Below are 21,408 nucleotides of genomic sequence, written 5' to 3' on the forward strand. Positions count from 1 at the left end.
GGTGGCCCCGGGGCTTGACTCGTGATAGCTCTTTCGCTAGCCTGGCATCTAACAGACTGGGTTCTCCATCTGGGGGAAGATACTTCCCCGGGTTGGGGAACTCAATCAAGTAAGAAGATCCAATGCCACTCTCGAGGCTTCTAGCTCTCTATATAAACGATGACGGACCGCTCCTCGACAGGATCAGTGAGTCCTCTCCGGTACCAACCTCCATTCTACTTGAATCAAGTCTTCTCATTCCTATCGTCCACTTCCTCATTCTTACCCCTCTCACCAATTCCACCATGGGAATTTTCCGCAGGGCTTCTCTGTCGCGGCCGGAAGGCGAGGCAGGCAAGACATGGCCAGCCATTGCCATGGGCTTCTTCGTTGCCTTTGGTGGAGTCCTCTTTGGCTACGGTATGATGATGTCCCTGCTACGCCGTGTCTCTCAAGGCTGACTGATTCTACAGATACTGGAACGATCTCGGGTATCCTCGCTATGCCCTACTGGCAGCGTCTTTTCAGCACTGGCTACGTCGATCCCAACGGTGACCCCAACATCACGACCGCACAAGAGTCTACGATCGTCTCTATTCTTTCCGCCGGTACCTTCTTTGGTGCCCTTAGCACGGCCCTGTTCAGCGATTACCTTGGCCGACGACCCGGTCTTATAATTGCGTGCTGGATTTTTAACCTCGGGGTTGTTCTCCAGACCATCGCCACGGCTATCCCGATGTTTAGCGCCGGTCGATTCTTTGCAGGCTTCGGAGTCGGCCTCGTCTCAGCAATGAGTATGCCTCCTACTGCTACCATATTTGGCTGTTGTCACTAATAGTGTACCAGTTCCTTTGTACCAATCTGAAACAGCGCCGAAATGGATTCGAGGCGCTATTGTTGGAGCTTACCAGTGGGCCATCACGATTGGCCTCTTGTTAGCTGCGGTCGTGAACAATGCGACGGGTATGAGGAACGATACGGGATCATACCGCATCCCCGTGGCCGTTCAATTCGCCTGGTCGCTTGTTCTCTTCTTTGGAATGCTAGTTCTTCCAGAAACACCTCGATTTCTCATCAAGAAGAACCAGCCCGAAAAGGCCGCACTCTCGCTTGGCCGAATCCGCCGTCTCCCCTTTGATCACCCCGCTGTGCAAGCAGAGTTGGCAGAGATCCGGGCTAGCCACGAGTACGAGAAGAACCTTGGACAGGTGTCTTATCTGGACTGCTTCCGTCCACCTCTTCTGAAGCGCCAGATCACGGGCATGGCCATCCAGGCTCTGCAGCAGCTCAGCGGTGTGAACTTTGTATTTTATGTAGGTGAAGACATTCCAAGCTGAGAGAGACGTTCTTACTAACTAGCAATTAGTACGGCACCAAATACTTCCAGAACTCTGGCATTTCGAACGGCTTCATCATTTCCATGGTCACTTCCGCGATCAATGTTGCCTCGACAGTCCCCGGAATGTACGCTATCGATCGTTGGGGCCGCCGACCTCTTCTCCTATGGGGAGCTATTGGCATGTGCGTTTCTCAGCTAATTGTTGCTGTCTGTGGAAGTGTCTCAACGGGCCAAAATGCCTCAACTGGCGAGATCTTCGTGAAGAACATGGCTGGGCAGAAGGCTTCTGTGGCCTTTGTCTGCATCTACATCTTCTTCTTCGCTTCCACTTGGGGCCCGTTGCCTTGGGTCGTAAACGGCGAGATCTTCCCCTTGACAGCTCGTGCCAAGGGAATCAGCATGTCTGTCGCAACCAATTGGCTTTTTAACTGGGCCATCGCTTTCTCGACGCCGTACCTTGTCAACTATGGCGAAGGCTACGCGAACTTGCAGTCCAAGATTTTCTTTGTATGGTTTGGAGCTTGTTTCCTTTGCATCTTCTTCGTGTACTTTTTCGTTTACGAGACGAAGGGTCTTTCGCTGGAGGAAGTGGAGCTTTTGTACGATGAAGTTTCTGTCGCAAGCAAGTCAGTCCATTGGAAGCCTTCTGCTACAATGGTGCAGATCCAGGGCGGCCAGGTTGATGGAGAGAAGTTCATGGGTACTGGGGAGCTGAGCGCCTCTCACCACGAGGGAAAGTCTTCGGAGAGCGCTTGATGGCCACGAGCCAAGGGCCAAGTCTGTGGAGGATGTGATCATATCAGCCCCTATGCACCTCTATCTTGCTTGGGCTTCCGGCTTATGTAGCATTGGGAAGAAGATTAAACTCGTAGAAGGCAAGCCTTGGATATGCCTTCTCGAGCCTTAGCCCAAAATTGACAGGTTCATGCAATCATACTGCCCTCGTTTGACCTCGCTGATCGCTATCTGTCACATTGTTAAGGGGAAACCGTCGACGCCCTGAATTCAGTTCAAAAGGTCATCCATTACGACTAAATCTATATTTGATTGGACCTCAGAGCTCGTGCAGATTCTTTTAAAGGAATTTCAGTCATGCTCTACCCGTTCTTCACAGCGCCGATGTATTGCAAGGGTGGGGGCCACATAGTGACGTCAAACCGTGAAGCTGGGACTCATGAGCCTGAAGCCCATGGATAGAATTGGTCGTGTACACCCATAAGTGCTGAAGATCCACCAACGATTAACAGGTATGATACTGCTCCAAGGACGTAGAGTAATAACGATCCGTCATGTCCCATCATGACACCATTCCCCAACATGAGACGAACCTAGACCTGCTCTAATTGGCAACTCCGCAGACTCCTAGGCGCTGTGTCGGTCCTTTACCGGTCCTTCCCCATGCCATGACTCGGTATCATCCAATCAACCGTATCCATTCATGAAGCGACAAATCTGGTTCCTGGAACGCCGGCATGGGGATCAGTCTAGATAGATTATCGCGGGGCTCCGCACAGATGGAGGAAGTACTGGGAAGGACCGTCTTCTGCGCCACATCAATCCTATGACCTCGGGTCTGCTTCTTGGGAGTTCCATTACTTCATTTTGACGATGAACTAAAAAAAAATGTTATTAGAAAGAGATTGGTTTTGCTGGTTCGAGTGGCACAGCGGCCTTCCCGTGTAAAGTGACAGACCCGGAATTACTGATTCGGGTAATACCGCCCTCGTTCTCAACCTCAAACTTCCATCTCGGCTACTTCAACCAACTTGCTGTCTATAAGCAGAGCTGCTGATTATTAAAGTAACATGGAAGAAGACCCTTCATCGAGAATGGCAAAGCATCCGCATACTCATACGCCAGTGATCTAGACGACAAAGCGACGCCATGACTCTCCTTACAAGCAGGTCCGTGGCATCAAAGTGCCTGAAGTGCCCAACATTTCTTGCTGGGAAATGTGCAGGAATCATGGCCACCAAACGACGTATGGCAACTGAGGCTGTTCCTTTTAATAGAAAGGACAAGAAAGAGGGCGACATATCGTCTGTTTTCACGTCCTTCTCTGGTCGAAAAGCCGAACCCCTACCTGAACGATTCCGAGACCTCAAGGCGAACCTCACCGCTGGATTTGAAGAGCAAATTCAGAAATCGTGGGATGATTTGGTCGAGGTTCTCAAAGTTCGAACTGAAGAAGTCGCGAAAAAGCGCGAATCTGTACGTTGTGAAAGGATGCATTGTCCCAGGATGATATGACGTCGTGCTAACCCGAACAGATCATTCCTCAGATCCAATTCTCCGACATTCAGACCAACAATGTCTCCTCGGCCAGCATTGATGCTGTTCGTCGAACTGGTGTTGCTGTCATCAGGGGCGTTGTGCCCAAGGACACTACCGAGGCACTTCTCAGCGACGTCCGGCAGTATTTTTCCAAGCATGCTTTCAAGGGCTTTCCATCGGATGCCGACCAAAAGGTCTGTGATGCTCTACCTCCGTGGCAAATCGCACTTTTAACACGAACCAGGTCGTTTACGAGTCGTACTGGAGTCCATCCCAGGTCAAGGCGAGGTCGCATCCAAACATGCTGGCCACACAATCGTGGATGAATCAGTTTTACCACGCCGATGCGGATCAGAAAAGTTAGTAGTCTTGCTCCAATGTCTTTACTCGTAGAAGCTAACTCGGTCGATCATAGTTGACCTCAGCACTCCTCTTTCTTATTGCGACCGAGTCCAGATTCGTCCCCCTGGCGATAAGCAATTTGCGCTTTCTCCACATGTTGATGGTGGAGGAGTGGAACGCTGGGAAGACAAGGCTTACAATCACGTTTATCGCAAGATATTTCAAGGAAAGGTAAGATAAAGCTCCTTCTCTATGGACCATATCATTAACCGCGCAAAGTGGCAAGAGTATGACCCGTGGGATCTCACTGGCCGGCTCGACGCCAACATGAACATGTATGATGGACCAGGAGGTTGCTCTGTGTTCCGCACGTTCCAGAGCTGGCTTGGGCTGTCTCGACATGGACCTAATGAAGGTGAGTTAGCAACCCTCACTCGATACGCTCAATTGTGGCTAATCAAGCCAGGAACTCTCGTCGTTCATCCCATATTGCAGCCATCTACAGCTTACTGGATGCTCCGTCCGTTCTTCAAGCCCACCCAGAAGGGTTCACTCAACGGGTGGAAGTTTTCACTCGACGACGACGACGGAAACGTCTTTCTCCATGGGGCGAATCCTGGAACCGCGCAAGAGCATAACCCTGACCATCACCCTCATCTACTGTTGAGTGAAACCATGATACCTTATCCAACTGTGGAGCCCGGTGACACTGGTAAGTTCCCATGAGGTCAACATAACATCATGCTAACATGTTCAGTGTTCTGGAGTGCCGACACTATCCACGGCACGGAGAGCGAGAACACAGGAAACATCGACGCGTGCGTTTTCTACATTCCATCAGTCCCACTTACAGCTAGCAACGCGGTAAGATGCTTGCGCCTTGTTGGGGAAGAACTTCTAGCTAACGTTGTGCAGCAATACGTCGCGCAGCAGCGGGATGCCTTTCTGAAGGGAGTCCCTCCGCCCGACTTCCCTGGCGGCAGCGGAGAGTCTGAGTTTGCGGATAGAGGAAGCACCAAGGATATTCTGAGTGATTCTGGCAGGCTTGCAATGGGATTGGGCCCTTTGAACACGTCGGAGGCGACCAAAGGGAAGGAGGGTCTTGTGTCTGAGGTGAACAAGATCCTGGGTTACTGAAGGAGTGACGAAGCATTACGACCCTTCTCCTAGAGGACTCAGCCATGTATAGTGAGCGCCCAAAACAACCCTGAACTTACTTGAAACCATCTCTTCGCTGCATTGCGAACTCCCCATGGCTGTCTCGATATCTTGCAGTTAATAAATTATCAGAGAAATACGCGTTTTCCACATTTAAAGGAATCAACCCCCAGCCTCAAGATATACCCTGTCGCTGCTTGATTACTTCGATTCTACAGGGTGGGAAGTAATGAAGCCCGCGAGGATACGGAGAGCCACAAAGGCAGTTCCCGCACAGGCTAATTAGCTTTTTCTGAAACCCTCTTAGGTGCACCCGTAAAAGGCTGACGCGCGCTACTCCAACAATTTCCACTTCGTGATTGCATCATCATATTTTGTGTTCGCCTTATCTTAGCCATCTGCTACGCCATGAGTGGCGAACTACCCTTCTTGGAGTTTACCGAGTTCATCGCCGGAGGCATTAATACCGGAGAATACGTCGATTTCGATGACAGGGCGATATCAGGTTCGAATTAAATGGTAAAAGGATCACCCTGTCTGTCTTTGCGAGCTCTCTAGAGGAAGATAACGGAGGCGAAAATGAGGGAGGACGCTTTGAGGACCAATTTATCCTTGACTTGGCAGAGGCTGCTGATATTGCGATGGACGATATGGACGAATATGCGCTTCTCGTCGATGAGAAAGCCATGTCTACCATGGAGATTGGAGCCGTTCCCTTCGCTAAGATCGCGCCGCCCTTGACGGTTCCCTACTTTCCTCCCACAGACCTACATTCTACCCTCTACCCGAAAGAATACGACTTTCGCCTACAGGCTATCGACGGGAGGCCAGTCATCTTTCCCATCTCAGCAAAGGAGGCGGTGTATGTCCAAAAAGAATACGTCCCAGATCCAAATTTCACCTACACGCCCCCAGCTGGCCTATCAATTCCCAGTTACTCATCAAAAGATATCATGATCGAAGAGGAATACCTTGGAGGTATTTTTAGCGCCGCAAAAGCGCGAGTTGGGCCACGAATTCTATTTTGTAAGGCTTTTGCAAGTGGGATCAATCACTCGGGCCTTGACAAAGAGGTTGAGACCCATCACAAGATACACCAAGCTTGCATTAAAGCTGGAATCCAGATACGAATTCCACAGCTCAGGGGGTTTATAGTACATGCCGACTCGGGGGCCGTAGTTGGATTCTTACGCGACTTTGTTGAGCCAGGACCCTATGGAGGGACCCTAAGCGAGATACGTCTAAATAACGTGCCGAAGAAGCTAAGGCAGAAATGGCTGCTCCAAATAAGCGAGACGATGGGGTTCTTACACAACTTTTGACTTTTCTGGGGTGACGGCAAGGCAGCGAATGTGGTTATGGATCCGAACAATGGCGCTTGGCTTATTGACTTGGCGGGTGGATGGACGAATGGGTGGGTTGACAAGGTCACTGGTACGATGGAGGGTGAAAACCAGGCGTTGCGGAGGATGACAACGTATCTGGGCTTTGCAAATTAGATATGCCTGCTGTTATGCCTTTATATATAATTTTCGTACGCATAAGCCTCCATATCTTCCCTATACAGCTAGGTGAGGGTAGTCGTGGGGACCAATGCCTAATGAAATCATGCAACTTATACACAAAGCTTGGTAGCATCTGCACAAGTAGTGCGGAATTCCGTTAACATTTGACTGCGGCTCTCGTTAACAAGACCGTCGGGCAAAACCACCTGACCAGCCCAACGTTTGACCGGGCAAAAACAGTTTTGTACCTCGGCCCAGGTTTGTGTACTGCAATTTCATCTCAGCCCTTTATTGTATCCGTCTTGTTTGTGTCTTCGGCTTGTTCTCATGATGACCCTCCTCTCACGCAGTAGCTTCGGCAGTCGGTGGCAGTTGCGGGGAAGTCAGACATCAACTAGCCAGATCTCAGCCCATTATTCAATATTTTATGACTATTTCTTTGTCGATCTTTGATCCAGGGATCCGAGTCGTCAAAGAACGCTCGGCATGGTAGCCATGTTTCAGTAAATCGAATCAGATCTCGAGTCTTTAACACACTCAGGGGCCGGAACTTGGTGGCCGGCGCCGGTATGCAGAAACTAGGCTTTCGTTGGTCAACTGAGAGGCAAATTTTCCGTCGTCTTCTTTGACAGGCATTACCCCTCAGTTGATTGTAGACCGGACTGACGTCGTGGCGTGACAACTTGTCTCGTCAAGGACACAACTTGGCAGCTCAATGTGCGGGACCGATTGGCTGAGGTGGCACGGCTTCATGTGGCTTACCGAGTTGAGAACTTGTGGCGAGCTGAAATATGTATGTCTTGCCCGCTACGTTCAAAGTGCCCAGACAGCAGCGTTTTGGCGAGATTGCATGCATTACCCCTCAATTGATCGTCCAATGAGTCCCTACACTAGGTTGACTCTTGGGCGGTTACAGAAACATGGCTTGGAGAATGATTCCTCTTCATAGATGAGTTCACACTCTCTCTTGTAGCATACGGCCGGCTTAGCAAAGAATTGGTATGGAAGAGTTGAGAAGTGTTTCATAAGACCTAAGAAAGTGTCGATCACAAGGAAACGTTGCGTAATTCGAACCTCATGCTTGGTCAAGACCTTGGTCATTCCAAGCATCAGGTACTCTTCGCAGCTCAACCCCGCACAACCCTGAAGTGTTGGGCTACAAAGGTGGTGCAGCCCGTATTGATGTGTCTCACCCTGAGTGAATCATTTTATGCAGCTACTCTAGGCTGGAACACAGTTCGATAGTACCGAGTTCCGCAGAACTCGGACAAGCTTCTTTATGCACACTCAAACCGGCCAAGATTGACCCGTAGGGCGACGGGTATCAACTTTACAAGTCTAGACTAGGTACAAACTCCTATCTTGATAGCCACGGTAGGCATCTACTCCATTGTTTCGGCATGATGGATTGGCCTCTTCAAATAGACAAGACTAAGTATCCTAGCCGAGACAAATGGGTGACATAAAGCTCAACCCCTCATGTGAACGTATTCGTGACCTCACAGCCCAGCTTCACAGACAAGGGCAACTCAGACAAGACCCCGATGTTGCATTGCATTGCAAGACATTGACCGCCGCCTACGGTGCAGGGTCTTGGAACCAATGAGCCAGAGGATACAGGACACGCATGTGAATCGTCGTCAATGGGATGGTGATCTTGACAAACCGTAAAGACAAGTATTGAGACATGCTTGATCCTCTCGTCGTTGCTGACGCGTCTTTGAGTCTCTGTATTCACATCTCGGGTCGTCGGGCTCGTCTTGACCTGGTCGAAAACTGACCCTCTACAACTATAAAAGACCCCGTATCCTCGACAGTTCTGTCCTTCAGATCATCACAAGCAACTTCACTACCTCTTACACAACTGCAACCATCTCTCTACTACACTCAAGCTTCCAAGCACCACATCCAAGTTTGTCCTCCAACATCACACTCAAGACCCTTCACTAACACCTCCCCAGAATGCCTTACACCATCAAGGTCCGCGTCTACCAGACCAACACCAACGCCTACTTCCACATCGTGGAGAAGGGCTGCTGGCACTACGCCAAGGGCGCCGAGTGGAGCGAGCACAACGGCGTCCTCACCCTGACCATGGGCGACAGCGGCACTTCTGGCATGCTCCGCTTCAAGACGGAGCAGGGCAAGGAGGCCTTCTTCATCGCCATGGGCGTCCACAACTACAAGCCCTGGGTCGACACCGTCACCGGCCTCGCCGACGACGTCACCTGCGTCAAGGCCCTGCCTGAGTACTACGGCAACGCCTCCGACAGGACCCGTTCCAGGGAGTCTCAGCGTACTTCGCAGTCGATTCTCAACATTGACCGCAGGACCATTGCTACCGAGTACAAGGTTTCGCAGGGCAATGATCTCGAGCTCAACATCATCATTAACTAAGCGGTGGCGGGGGAATGGAAGACTATCTGTCGTGATTTAGGCATTTGTTTGGATCAAGGCATGTAGACTTTCCAATAATTCCGATACTATACTTGAGTGTCCCATTGGAATTATTCTGTGAGTGATAAAGATTACGTGCCAAGTAGTTTCAGTGTCCCAAGTCCCCAAGTGTGCCCGTCCATTCTCCACGGATATCACAGAAACAGCAAAACAAAGTCCTCCATAATGCTTAGCTCTCAGGTAGATAATACCCGTGTGCTCAGTCTTGTCACTCTACATCAAATTGTTCGGTTTCAATCAACGGCTTCAAGGACCGTCGTCGTAGTGAGTCCCTTAGTCTGCCTGAGGGTTTATCAAGTCCTAGTGCTTTTGCAATGGCCTATTTCCGATGTTAGTCAGAAACTCCCAAGGCTGAAGCATGTTCTCACCTGGCCAAATGTCGCACTGACACTTGTCGGATCTTCCACATCACATTCAGTATAGCCGATGGCCCCAGCTCTTTCGGCGACCCGACCGCCTTCAATTGAGTTATCGGACAAGGCTTCCACTCCAGGCTTGTTCTTGTATGTCCCCACGATGAGGTAAGGGGTTCCAGGACAGTGCTGAATAATCTCGGGGATCCATTTGTACTCGACCTCTTCCAGTTCAGCGCCCGACGTCGTCTTCCGTGAAAGGACAAGAAATATGCTAGTTGATTGGTAGCTTAAAACTCGAAGCCGCGTGTACTTCTCTTGGCCGGTCGTATCGTAGAGTGCCAGACGTGTCAAATGGCTATTAACTCTGCTTTGGGTTAATGGCTTGATAGGAGGTGAGTTTGAGCAGACTATGAGCACTTACTTGACTTCTACAACAAAATTCTCAAACGTCTTTGGTGTATACTCGCGCGATGTGGCACCTCTCGGATACGCGTAGGTCTGAAGTATTGTATTCTTCATAGAATTATCATCGCCGATGACCACGATTCTAAGATTGTATGTTAGCAACGGCGACAAGCTCCATTTGGAGACTCACTTAATAGCTCTTTTGGCATGGTACCCCCTCAAGGCGGAGGCGACTAGTCGTGTTGAGCCTCTGTTACGCTCGCCGGTCGGCCTCCTTGTCGGCCTCGGTCTTGCTTGGGTTGGTGGTTGGGCATCTTCTCTTCTAGGCTCCGCCTCCACAGTGGCAGAAGTCGTCATAGTAGCAGTTAGCTGCTCAGTCAGCAATATGGAAAAGGTTGACCCAGGCGCCAAGAGGTCGATGTCGTCAAGAGTGATCGGAAGCCGGAAAGCCGATATTATGGATATGTCGTTCAAACTCAAACCCGAAAGCATACTCCAAGCAGCACTCGGCGCTGTCGATGATGTGAACGAAACATCGGACTCGTTCAACTGGGTACGGTTATATACTCTAGACCTTTCAAGAGCTAGCTCAAAGTCATTCCTCGCGACGATGGAGGGACTCGTGATAGTGATGGACTGTCTCTTCTGTGATGCCGATGAGATGGAGGAGGAGGAGGAGTCAACACTTCTCACGCTCAGAAAAGACAGTCTCTTGGAGATTATGGATGATGCATCATCAAAGAATTTGACTGAGCGGCTATCAGACAAGAGATTGCCTTCGAGGCGCTGTAAGCGATGTGCGAGTGCTTCATTTTGCTGCAAGACTTCGTCCACTTTGGAAAGGAGCGTGGTATGGCTGGTGCGAGCCTCCAACTCGGATTTACTGCACGGTAACTCAAGTCAGTAACATCCAGTATGGTCTATAAGCATGCCGAACCTCTGCAAAACTGCCACCATTAATGATAGCGAGCTCTTTTGAGACTCGAGTCTCGGCAAGAGGCCCATGACTCTCTTCTCACTCCATGCCCATCGAAGGCGGTGCATCAGCCCGTCTTTCGGGCAGACAATCGATTCAAGCTCGGAAATTGTCAAGACCGAATGAGTTATAACGATCGAAAGATGATCCAACTGAATCAAAGCTTTGCGAGAGGGGTCGAGGCTCTCGATAGAGTCGATGAGAGATTGCACCGACGACAGTGTCAGCTTCATCTGTTCCACCGTCCCCAGTACCGAGGCTGCGGAGCTGGGCGCATCCGCAGCTGTTGAGACGAAATTGGACAGGACGCCATAGACCTTGCCCGCAGCGGCCACCAGGCCAACAACAGACGCGGCGATACTCAGAGGATCAGCCATGAGGTCTTTGAAAAGCGACAGCGGCCGCCAGACAAAGTGCGAGGCCAACAATCGCAGCGCGAAATGTCACGAGGGGCTGAGTCCATTTTATCGCGTTTCTGGCCAGTTATCAGCCTGGTGGCTTGGACTATTGAGGCGTCTAGTCGCGTTGAAAAAGCAAGGAGAGCCAATCAGGGGATGGTTCGCAGGTTGCGCAGAGTGGCAGTACGGCGCCACTTTAGAACACCTTAGCAATAAGTGAGGTACCCTACAGGATGTTAGGAAGTTTGGGACTCATCCTACAATATCCTTACCTCGTTCCTAGGTTTGGGTGTATCCCCAGAAATAGCTGAAATCTCAGGGCTAAAGCGACTGAAATCTTAATTCAAAGATGTGGTAAAAGATGCTGCGGGACAAAGAACTGCATGTATTGAGCTAGTTATGAATCCCGATGACACTGCTGCTCATTTAAACAATATTACGAAAGCGAAATGGATATCCTCCAAGCATTTAAACAAGTATACAACAGGGACAGATGCTAAAGCTCCGCCGGGATAGCACCAAGTAGTTGGCTCAAGGCTGCTTAATCTTTTCCAACCCACCCTTCTCTTGAATTTTCTTCTCAAGCACATCTATACCCGCCATCTTCTTCATGGTTCCATCCGTCAACCCAATGGGAAGTAGCGTGGCGAGTCGAGCTGTGCCCGCCTTACCTCCCCTCGACACGAGGTATGGCGGTTTGCGCTGGCTAATGTCTCCAGCAACTTGATTCGCCCAGCTTGTCGCATCGGGCTTGACAATTCCTTTCTCCTTGCCTGACATTGTGGCCTCGATGTCTTCCTTGGCCAGGTTGTAGATCGAGTCTGCGGGGAGCACAGGATGGGGCGAATTATCGTGAAAGGTTGACTTTACGCCACCAGTCAAGAGGTTGATGACACGAATGCCAAAAGGATCGAGTTCAATACGCAGGCTCTCGGTTATGCTAGTTGCGGCAGCTTTGGAGGCACCGTAGGCCCCTTGAAAAGGTAACGCGCAGCCGAGAAGACTTGACCCTGAGGTGTTGTTGGCGATGATGGGGTTCCGGTCCGACTTGAGCAACAGAGGTAGAAACGCCCGGGTGACACGAATGATGGAAAAGACATTGAGCTCAAACAAGTCATGCGCCTTGTCGATGTCGATGTGAATAATGGGCATACTGTAACCAGTACCCGCGTTGTTGATGAGTCCGTCCAGGGAGCCGCCGGTAAGTTGCTTGATGTGTTCCACAGCAGCAGCAATTGACTCTTCGGAACCAACATCAAGCTGGACGCACTCGATGCCTGCGTCTTTAACGGCCGTCAATTTGGAGAGGTTGCGCGCCGAGGCAAAGACACGCCAGTCGCGTTTGTGAAGGGCGATGGCGAGGGCAGAACCAAGACTGCCATCGGAGCAGCCTGTCAAGAGAATTGTTCGTTTTGTCGTCATTTTGGTGTTTTTGATGTCTTTGTTGGATTATCTACTTCTACCACAAAACAGCCGCTACCTGCCATTTTTATTCTCATCGCCATTAAAAAGTCGCCGAGCCTCAATCCAAGTTGAAGCCTCACGATGCACCAAAAAGTTCCAAACAATCGGGAGGATTTTTAACCGGTTGCCCCCATTACTCAGCGAAAACACGGGGCTCTGGAATGCAACCTCGCTTGGCCTGGGTCCGTCGGGGCACGGTTAGACCGCGAACTGGGGGCCAAGTCCGCAAAAGCCCGCTATTGATGAGAGCTGAGACATGGATTGAGGCTGGTGGCGTTGGTCCGATTCTCGGGTAAGTCAATCAGATCAATCGCTTGGAAGGTTATTCCGAGACTCCGCTTCGCAGATGAAAACCTGCTACTGAGGATTATAAATGCTGCTACTAGGAATATTCTACAGAAACACAATAACTATTTATTATCGGATCATAGTATGAATCAATATTTTGTGCTTTTCTTCGATGATGTCCGTCGCGGATTGAGAATACATACCGCTGGACACGTTTAGAGATGAACTTCTCTCATCAATCAACGTTCTTCTTCCAACCGAGCCTTTCTCATCAAAATACGCGCAAGATCAGTCAAAGTTATTATGCTACTAGATTCACAGCAAAGTGACCACAAACTCAGCTCCTGTAGCCGTTCCAATGGGACCATGCCAAGACGGCAACATTCTGGGTACCGATGACGATTCCTTACTGTCTTCAAAGCCTCCTAGGTGTCCTACAACCAGCCAAACCTCAACTGGCCTGACTGACGTCTGATATTACGCCTCAAATATGCTCAAACCGCCCGAATAAGGCTAAAACCCGGCCATCGATCCCCCATGCGCTCTTAAAGACGGATTTAATGAGACTATCCTACATCACGACTTGAGCGCTTAACCTGGAGTCCCGGACTATCCCCGCAATGCAACGTCTACTCGCGGGGTAGCGTGTTTATTTGTTTTGCGCACGAATCGTATTCTATCGCCAACTCTAAACTTCGGAGAAACTTCTTTGATCGGCTGTCACTTTCCAAGTCTGGAGTGATCCGCGAAAGCCGGGGTCAGGATGTTGTGGTATAAATGGCTGTAAGAAAACCGATCATCTTGATGTTATTCAGCTCACCACCACTCTCGTGCCTTCAAGTCTCCTCCCTCACTGCTTTGCTATGCATCTTTGGTCCCGATCCAACTTGAGTGCTCTCTTGGCCCTTCTTGCAGCCAAGGGGGCATTCTCCCGAGCTCTCGTTAAAAGAGATAGCCCTGTCCTACCAGGCCTCTGGGCCGACCCCAACATTGCCGTCGTGAACAACACCTACTACCTCTACGTCACGACTGATGGCTTTGAAGGATGGAGCGGAAACGAATTCTTCTGGTGGAAATCTGAAGACCTCGTCTCTTGGACTAGAAGCGAGGAGCCCTTCCTGGTCCTTGACGGCGAGAATGGCAACGTCCCTTGGGCCACCGGCAATGCCTGGGCACCTGGCTTTGCAGCTAAAGATGGAAAATACTACTTCTATCATAGCGGTAACAACCCTTCTGTTTCAGAAGGTCATAAGAGCATTGGAGTGGCTGTCGCCGACCATCCCGAAGGACCCTTCAAGGCCCAGTCAAAGGCCATGATTCAGGGCACCAAGGATGAAGAGATTGTCAGCAACCAATCCATCGATCCCGCTGCTTTTGAGGACCCAGAGACTGGAAAGTACTACATCTACTGGGGCAACGGCGTACCCATTGTCGCCGAGCTGGGCGACGACATGGTTTCGCTCAAGCCTGGCTGGCACAGACTCGAAGGACTCACCAATTTCCGAGAGGGTCTCTTTGTCAACTATCGCGATGGAACTTATCACCTGACATATTCGATCGATGACACAAGGTCTGAGAACTACCGCGTCGGCTACGCGACGGCATCTAACCCCATCGGTCCCTGGACTTATCAAGGCGTGATCCTGCAGAAGGATACCTCTCTTGGCATTCTCGGCACGGGACATAACTCAGTACTCAACATTCCTGGAACTGATGAGTGGTACATTGCCTATCACCGCTTCCAGATTCCCGGTGGTGGTGGTTTCAAGCGGGAGACTACTATCGACAAGCTGTACATCGATGAGGATACTGGGCTGTTTCTGCCGGTGAAGCCGACCTTGGAGAGTGTTGGACCTCGAAGGCTTCCTTGAACAGATGTACATACTTAGGCCAGAGTAGAATTATTCGGTCCTCGATATCACGCTTATTGCATTCACAGCATTCTCAAATCTAGCCGAGAATGGTAGTCACATAAACATCGAGTTCCAATATCTCTGCAGAAAAGACCAACCAACTGGTCTATGCCAATGCAACCTGGGACCAGTCCATCAAGCGCCAGTTGGGCATTCCTCCGTGCCCTCAGTTTGAAGAACCACACCGCCAAGCGTGGCATATGCGGTTTCAGAAGGCGCGAGAAGGCGCGTCAATTCTGGATGGAAATTAGAACAGGTCTTAGTCGGGGCGTTTCGCAACAAGGACAGCTTCTTTGAACTTACAGCGACGGTTCCTACGGACTCTTTGAACAAAAAACAACAGCTCTTGAACAGTCTGGGCAGCACCAAGCACGACCCTCATCCTCTCTCGGATCTGGTCGACGAGCTCCCGTTCACCCGCGTAGTTGCCTGTGTCTCTCAGAAAGTTGCAGCAGGTGGTGCAAGTCTGGGCATTCCGGGGGTCGTCGAATAGGGCATTGCAACAAGCTTCGCAGAGGCTCATCTTGTACCGTGAATGAGAGTGTGAGTTTTGGAGAAGTGCGTGTGTGGTGATGGACTTGCAGTGTCTGTACTAAAGGGCGTCAAACGACTCTCTTTATAGTTATTTCTCACTCAAGGCGGATTGCAACTCCCGAGCCTGATTCCTCATTATCAGCTTGAGGCAATTAGCCGAACGCGGATTAGCATCGCAGAGCCTCACTTTTTCTGAATCTGGCCTGTTATTCGCTGCCTGGTTTCGCGTATGCAACTCTAGATGCCATCCTGCGCAGCCTGCCTCTGCCCGATGCAAGCTCCCCCCATATACCACAACCCATTCGTGGGATGGCCATGTACTGTAGTCTTGTGATTTGAGGGAATTACATTTGAAGCCTGGTTATGTGTCACAAGGCAACATTGCACCCATCGTTTTACTCTATTTTCTCACCTGCATCACTTATCTGGCCTCAAACGCCTCATTCCGAGCCTCATCTTGGACTCGGTTGCACTTTCCCATGATGATAAAGTTCTATATCAGGCTGAGCAACCTTATTCCTCAGGAGCATCATGTAAGCGAGCATAGAGGAGGTAATGAGCCGCATGCAAATGATGCCGTGTATTAACAACAACTCGACATTTTAGTCTTGTCTAATATGCTCTAGTTTCTACCCATCGCGTGTTCAATCTCCTTCAGCGCAGCAAGAACCTTCTCGTCATACTGTCGTCGACCGACGATTTGCAAACTGACGGGAGCATCCTTGTACTTCTCCGGGGTATACATGTCGTACACAAGCTTGTCTTGGTCGTTCTTGGGCACGTAGCTAGTGTTCTTGATATCCTTGGTAGGATCGACGGTGGTAACTGGGAAGACTGCTGCTGGGTAATCGAGAAGGTTCCATTGAGCTGTGTATCCCCAGTAGCGTGACTGATCGTGGGGTGTAGCGGCTCCGAATGAGGGAGGGCAGAGGATGACATCGACTTCTTGTCCGTCTTTACCGGTGTTTGTCCAGGCGCGGGCGTATGCAGCGCGGTAGTCCTCTCGCTCAGTGCAAAGCTGAGACATGTTAGCGCCGAAAATTGGACAGTCGAAACCAGGCACCTACCTTCCAAAGCTCATGTTGAGTATGGTTCTTAACCTTCGGCTGCTCTTGGATGATGAACTTTGTCAAAGGCAGAACAGGCTCTCCACTAGCCTCCATAGTCTTGAGAGCCTCCTCGCCACCGTCAGGCCAGTACAACTCAGAGATGATATCCCAGGCCTTGTCATGGAAAAGAGGCACGGCATCCCAGTCCACAACCTCCATGCCTGCCTTTCGACATGCTTCCGCAACCTCAGTCAAGGCCCGAGTCATGGGGGGATGGGGCTGCACAACGCCATCCCACCACATAACGGCGACCTTAAGAGGCCTCGTAAAGGTGTATGGGGTCCACTCCTTGACCGTTAGAGAAGGGTCAATCTTCCAAGGCTTGGATGCCAAGGAAGCCTTCATGAACAGCTCAAGAGCTTCACGGTCGACTGTCATGGGGCCTGGGGTTGAGGCGATGGTCTCCTTGCCAGCCATGGGTGCTCGTCCACCCATTACGGAGATGCGCTTGAGAGTCGGCCTAGAAACACAAGTTAGCTAAAGTGGTTATTTGTCACTTTAGGATGACATACTTGAAACCGTAAACACCAACATGGGCTGCAGGACAGCGGATGCTACCGCCAATATCACCACCAACACCCTAGCATTGTTAGACAATTTCTCAGCAGAGTAAAACTCATCTTACCAAGATACTTCCACGGATACCCAAGAGAGCGGATTCACCACCACTGCTTCCTCCAGAAGTCAGGTCGCGGTTATAGGGGTTAACCGTTCGCCCATAGATAACACTGATGGTCTCCAGATGCATGATTGTCTGTGGTTGAGTAGTTCGCGCATAAAAGACACAGCCCTCATCGTAAAGAGTGTCATAGAGGAGGTTAGACCCATGGGGCTTGCCAATCCAGGCTACAAATGATGCATTGGTGGTGACATTCTCGCCCACCATGCCATGGTGTTCCTTGGTGGAGATTGGCAGACCAAAGAGCATTCCTTTCGGCTCGGGCAAGGAGTCAAGGTGCTGAGCACGGGCAATCGCCTCGTCCCACATGAGTTCCACCAGACAGTTAGTCTAAAATCGTTAGCCGATAGGATCCACTTTGTGACAAGTTGACAAGGCATAGGGCGTACAGCAGCCTGGGCCAACGCGGCTCTCCGCAAAAAGGCCCTTGTGACCTCTTCCACCTTGATCTTTCGCTCTCGCAAAAGAGAAAGCAACTCTGTGACGGAGTAGTTTTCGGTGATTTCAATCTCACGTTCGGTCAAGACGGCCTTGGGAAGACCCTGGGAGTTGAGGGGCAACTCGTCTGGGATCCCCTCCAATTTGGGGTCAACCTTGGCGAGGGACTCATCACGCTTGGCTCTCGCCGACGCAACTGTCGCTTCGTAGGCTGCCATTGTTGCTTCTGTTTCTGATTGTCAGCTGCTTATATTCAAGGTTGAGAAACGGTGATTCATACTTGAAAGAAACGCCTGAATGCTGGTAGATGCTGGTCCGTGCAGGGGTTATAACAACTTCTCTCACAACTTGATATGCTTATGAAGGAGGAAGAAACAGATATCGAGTCTTGGTTCAAAAAACAGGCGGGGTTATAAGGCCTCGGGTCCGAACGGCTAACTGATAGAGGTAAGCCGGGACCCCGCACTTCGGGGGTTCAATGACAATATGAGCGGCAAGCGTCGGTTCCGAGGCCGGTATCTGTTAGTGTAGATAAGCATCATGGGATCTCGTGTACCCATATTGGGGACTTGTGAGTGCTGCTTGCAAGGTCACCGCTAATAAGAGACCTCTAATGCTCCTATATCCTAAACTAGAAATGTGATTATACCCGGTGCTGTTAAGACTACCTCCCATTTCCAGGTTCTGCATTTGGCTCCCTAATCATGGTAAACAGCTTAATTGCATCCCCATCATCATCACAAATCATATCCTTCTGAAACTTGAATCCCCATCGTCCGTAGATAGCCACGTTAGGGACATCACGGCTCGACTCCAGATAACACTTCATATTCTCAGCATCGGCCTGATCCGTAACAGCCTTCATCATCTGAGCTCCAGCACCCTTCCCTTGTGCCTCTGGAAGCACCACCATAATGTTGAGGAAGTAGTATCCTCGGGGATCAGTCCAAAGCTCTGACTGAGCTTTCGCTTGAGCATCCTTCCAAATATAGTATCGCTATGTCACGGGTTAGCTTGTTGGTATGACAAGCGAGGGGCTGCCATGTTACCTTGACGTTGAGACCTCCCCTGCCATAGTAAAGGTTCATCCAAATCTGACCAAAATAGAGTCGCCAGCCCTCCAGCCAGTCATTCCATGTTGGGGGTTGGTCTGCCGGTTGGGGACGTAGCCACATGGCTACACCAAGTACCTTGTCGCTGCCCTCTTCTTTTGCAACGTGGAATATCCCATTTCTCATGCCCCACCGCATCCTTATGCCTAGAGACACAGAATTCCGCTCGGGGTTAAACTGGAAAAACAAGCAATCAGTCAACAGCGTAACCTGAGGAGGTACGTTGGGTCCAGGGTGAGCTGAGCAGCAAGCGCAAGTTGTAGGGGGTTGTTAAAATGGGAACAGTAACCACTGCCTACCTTGGTGTGGTCGTATACCCATACATTGTATGGATCTCCCGCAAAGGCTTGTCTATCAATACGTTAGCCCGGGCAACATCGAGGCGCTATGCTCGGCATGAACTATTCCAATGCCAACCTGCGAAGTCGTTTGGGCTGGTTGAGGCAGACCGAGTTAGGTACTTACTGCACGGCTTTCACTGCGCCAGGAATATCGGCTTCGGTAAGATCAGTGACGTATATGGTCATTTTGGAGTAATTTGGCTCAAATATTAACTTATATTAGATGACTGAAGGTGAAGGAGGACAGTCGATAATGCAAGCTTGAAGAGTGTCTGCGGGGTTGATCAATCTTGTTCCGAATCAAGGCCGCGCAGAATTGCCCAATGAGGGAGGTGAATCCGAGACATTTCCTCCCCCATGATAACGAGGGGAGATAAGAGCCACTTGATTTGCGCCAAGATTCTGGTGGAAATTTTTGTTTGCAAGAGGCTTCGTAGAGGCTAGATGAATAAGCATCCCTATTCGTTGAGCCAAGATAGTTATCCTTTTGACAAGTGTCAGGTGATATTCCCCTCCTCGGAGGGGGTTAAATTTGCAGTGCAGCCGTCATCTGCAACTCTCCAGAGAATCCAGAAGAACAGACAAGGCTGGGTTTAGGCACGGATAGCTACTATGAACGAAGTTCTCGAGGGAATAGAACCTGCGGCATAGACCAAGTGCCAAGGACTCTGGTCAAGTATTAGCTAAGCGGTTCCTTCTTTTGGCAAAACCAATGGCTTTATGCTTATAGGCTTGAGCTCATGTGGTTTGAATCGGTAAAACTTCACTGGCTTGGCTGCAAGTTTAAAACAACAGGGACTATGAACCGTCGAAATGCCGGCTCGAAGCCATGGATTTTCTATAAAAATATGAATTCTCCCCCTCATCTCACAAAACGATACAATGATACTTCATAGTGAATAGGCTTCTCGGTACTTCGCTTGCCCGGGCATCAACCGTCCTGCCCTTGAGTTGCATTTAAGATACCCCTATTTCCGAGACCTGGGTTGCTTTTGTTGTGAACTGCAAAGTTCTGGGGCTGCCTGTATCGAATATTAGCTCGTGGTGCTCACTTTCTCGGTTCTTATTAGAGTCATACCATCTGAGTAGAAATCAATCTACTTGTCGTTGTGGTCGCAGTAAAGAGCCTTGTAACCGGTCCAGCACCCCTTGCCATAATCATTGTAGCAGTCCTTGAACTCGGAGCCCTTGCGGTCATAGAGCTCGCTGATGCTCTCATCCTCGGTGTCAGTGGCAGTCAGCCAGCCCTGGTGAGGAGGGTCGATGCCGAGGTGGCCGCCGTGGTCGGCGTGGCGGCCGCAGAAAGGAGCCGTGCCAACCCACTCGCATTTGCGGCCGTGGAAGGTGCAGCCGGCGAGGGCTCCGCGAGCCAGGATGGCCATTGTGAGAGCGGCGAGGAAAGAACGCATTTCGTTGGTGTTTGGAAGTGAAGTGGTTGTGTGAAGGTTGATGTGTTGATGGTGATGAAGAATGGGTTGATTCGAGGTAACTAGATGCTATTTATATACTTTTCAACTCTTCTCTAAGTGCTCTCTTTTCTCAGTCAACGTCGACAAAGTCCAAGTGGCGAAGCAATCTTCCCTCTGTTTCGGCCGTTTGTCGGTGAGCTGGTAGAACATCCGAGGGCCACCGCGAGACTCCACTGACACGGCATGAAGCTCCTCAGTGTGGTCGTGTGAGCAAAACTCTTAGTCACTGTCTTCCAAATTCCGACAAGCTCATTTCCGTTCCAACGATCGGGCGTGAACGCCTACCCGATACTGTGAGTTTCCTCGCAAAGTGGTAATGGAATCATTGAAATGCCCTCCTCGATGATGAGGCAAGCAGAAGTGAGAAGAGAAATTTGCGAGAGGAATATGGTAGTTGTAGATTTAGTAGTAGTTAGAAGCAACCTGGGTAAGCTATTCGCCCACTGAACCCTCAAGCCAGCTTTCATGCTCTCTTCAACAATAACTGCTTTCTATTCGTGATACACCCTTCAGCGGCTCCTCAACCCTCGCAAGTCCTCCCATAGCCGCTTCGATTATTCGAGCAGCCGAGACTGCCGACGTTCCGCGTCCCTTCGAAGCCCGGAGCTACCTCCACAGCCTCCTTTCAATCTGACACAATCTCCACCGAGACACCGATCTCATGTCTCGATTCCACTGCTGGAAGAATTACGAGAGACAAGTTCCATTCCGAACCCCTTCGGATAATTAGGTCCCGCATGATCTAGATCTCCTGAGACAATTCTCCCAGAAGAGGAAACCCGGGATGGCGGTCCGCTTGTCGGGCCGCTTCTTAGCAGACGGGATCTTGGCCTTGGTAACGGAAAAAGGAATTTGATTACTCTTCCATGATC

At 50.4% G+C, this 21,408-nt stretch overlaps 10 protein-coding genes across 10 annotated transcripts; 5 read left to right on the top strand and 5 right to left on the bottom strand.

The window, feature by feature from the left end:
• Positions 1–284: 284 nt before the first annotated feature.
• On the top strand, positions 285–2,074 carry MRS44_016375 (uncharacterized protein; the record flags this gene model as incomplete). The annotated part of the gene is made up of 4 exons (XM_046271115.2): positions 285–399; positions 453–773; positions 826–1,292; positions 1,346–2,074. 4 exons carry the CDS (start codon positions 285–287, stop codon positions 2,072–2,074), a joined length of 1,632 nt encoding a protein of 543 aa, XP_046131048.2.
• Positions 2,075–3,283: 1,209 nt separating this feature from the next.
• Positions 3,284–5,071, top strand: MRS44_016376 (uncharacterized protein; the record flags this gene model as incomplete). The annotated part of the gene is made up of 8 exons (XM_046282061.2): positions 3,284–3,529; positions 3,589–3,786; positions 3,837–3,951; positions 4,008–4,165; positions 4,214–4,349; positions 4,401–4,646; positions 4,692–4,798; positions 4,850–5,071. 8 exons carry the CDS (start codon positions 3,284–3,286, stop codon positions 5,069–5,071), a joined length of 1,428 nt encoding a protein of 475 aa, XP_046131047.2.
• A 429-nt stretch (positions 5,072–5,500) lies between these two features.
• On the top strand, positions 5,501–6,591 carry MRS44_016377 (uncharacterized protein; the record flags this gene model as incomplete). The annotated part of the gene is made up of 3 exons (XM_065618008.1): positions 5,501–5,597; positions 5,651–6,070; positions 6,440–6,591. The coding sequence occupies 3 exons, from the start codon at positions 5,501–5,503 to the stop codon at positions 6,589–6,591; spliced, it is 669 nt and encodes a 222-aa protein (XP_065474080.1).
• Positions 6,592–8,559: 1,968 nt separating this feature from the next.
• Positions 8,560–8,994, top strand: MRS44_016378 (uncharacterized protein; the record flags this gene model as incomplete). Its single annotated transcript, XM_046270210.2, has 1 exon — positions 8,560–8,994. One exon carries the CDS (start codon positions 8,560–8,562, stop codon positions 8,992–8,994), a length of 435 nt encoding a protein of 144 aa, XP_046131045.1.
• Positions 8,995–9,262: 268 nt separating this feature from the next.
• On the bottom strand, positions 9,263–11,168 carry MRS44_016379 (uncharacterized protein; the record flags this gene model as incomplete). The annotated part of the gene is made up of 5 exons (XM_065618009.1): positions 9,263–9,373; positions 9,423–9,681; positions 9,832–9,957; positions 10,006–10,698; positions 10,753–11,168. 5 exons carry the CDS (start codon positions 11,166–11,168, stop codon positions 9,263–9,265), a joined length of 1,605 nt encoding a protein of 534 aa, XP_065474081.1.
• A 552-nt stretch (positions 11,169–11,720) lies between these two features.
• MRS44_016380 (uncharacterized protein) lies at positions 11,721–12,611 on the bottom strand (the record flags this gene model as incomplete). Its single annotated transcript, XM_065618010.1, has 1 exon — positions 11,721–12,611. One exon carries the CDS (start codon positions 12,609–12,611, stop codon positions 11,721–11,723), a length of 891 nt encoding a protein of 296 aa, XP_065474082.1.
• Positions 12,612–13,804: 1,193 nt separating this feature from the next.
• MRS44_016381 (uncharacterized protein) lies at positions 13,805–14,812 on the top strand (the record flags this gene model as incomplete). The annotated part of the gene is made up of 1 exon (XM_065618011.1): positions 13,805–14,812. The coding sequence occupies one exon, from the start codon at positions 13,805–13,807 to the stop codon at positions 14,810–14,812; it is 1,008 nt and encodes a 335-aa protein (XP_065474083.1).
• A 1,198-nt stretch (positions 14,813–16,010) lies between these two features.
• On the bottom strand, positions 16,011–17,832 carry MRS44_016382 (uncharacterized protein; the record flags this gene model as incomplete). The annotated part of the gene is made up of 5 exons (XM_046272843.2): positions 16,011–16,406; positions 16,456–16,957; positions 17,010–17,077; positions 17,123–17,506; positions 17,566–17,832. 5 exons carry the CDS (start codon positions 17,830–17,832, stop codon positions 16,011–16,013), a joined length of 1,617 nt encoding a protein of 538 aa, XP_046131043.2.
• A 446-nt stretch (positions 17,833–18,278) lies between these two features.
• Positions 18,279–19,253, bottom strand: MRS44_016383 (uncharacterized protein; the record flags this gene model as incomplete). The annotated part of the gene is made up of 4 exons (XM_046276717.2): positions 18,279–18,611; positions 18,664–18,903; positions 19,026–19,077; positions 19,192–19,253. 4 exons carry the CDS (start codon positions 19,251–19,253, stop codon positions 18,279–18,281), a joined length of 687 nt encoding a protein of 228 aa, XP_046131042.2.
• Positions 19,254–20,164: 911 nt separating this feature from the next.
• MRS44_016384 (uncharacterized protein) lies at positions 20,165–20,476 on the bottom strand (the record flags this gene model as incomplete). Its single annotated transcript, XM_046282060.2, has 1 exon — positions 20,165–20,476. One exon carries the CDS (start codon positions 20,474–20,476, stop codon positions 20,165–20,167), a length of 312 nt encoding a protein of 103 aa, XP_046131041.1.
• Positions 20,477–21,408: the final 932 nt, after the last annotated feature.

The sequence above is a fragment of the Fusarium solani genome, assembly GCF_023522795.1.
Source record: "Fusarium solani strain SB1 chromosome Unknown bctg00000012, whole genome shotgun sequence".
Taxonomy (NCBI): Eukaryota; Fungi; Ascomycota; class Sordariomycetes; order Hypocreales; family Nectriaceae; genus Fusarium; species Fusarium solani.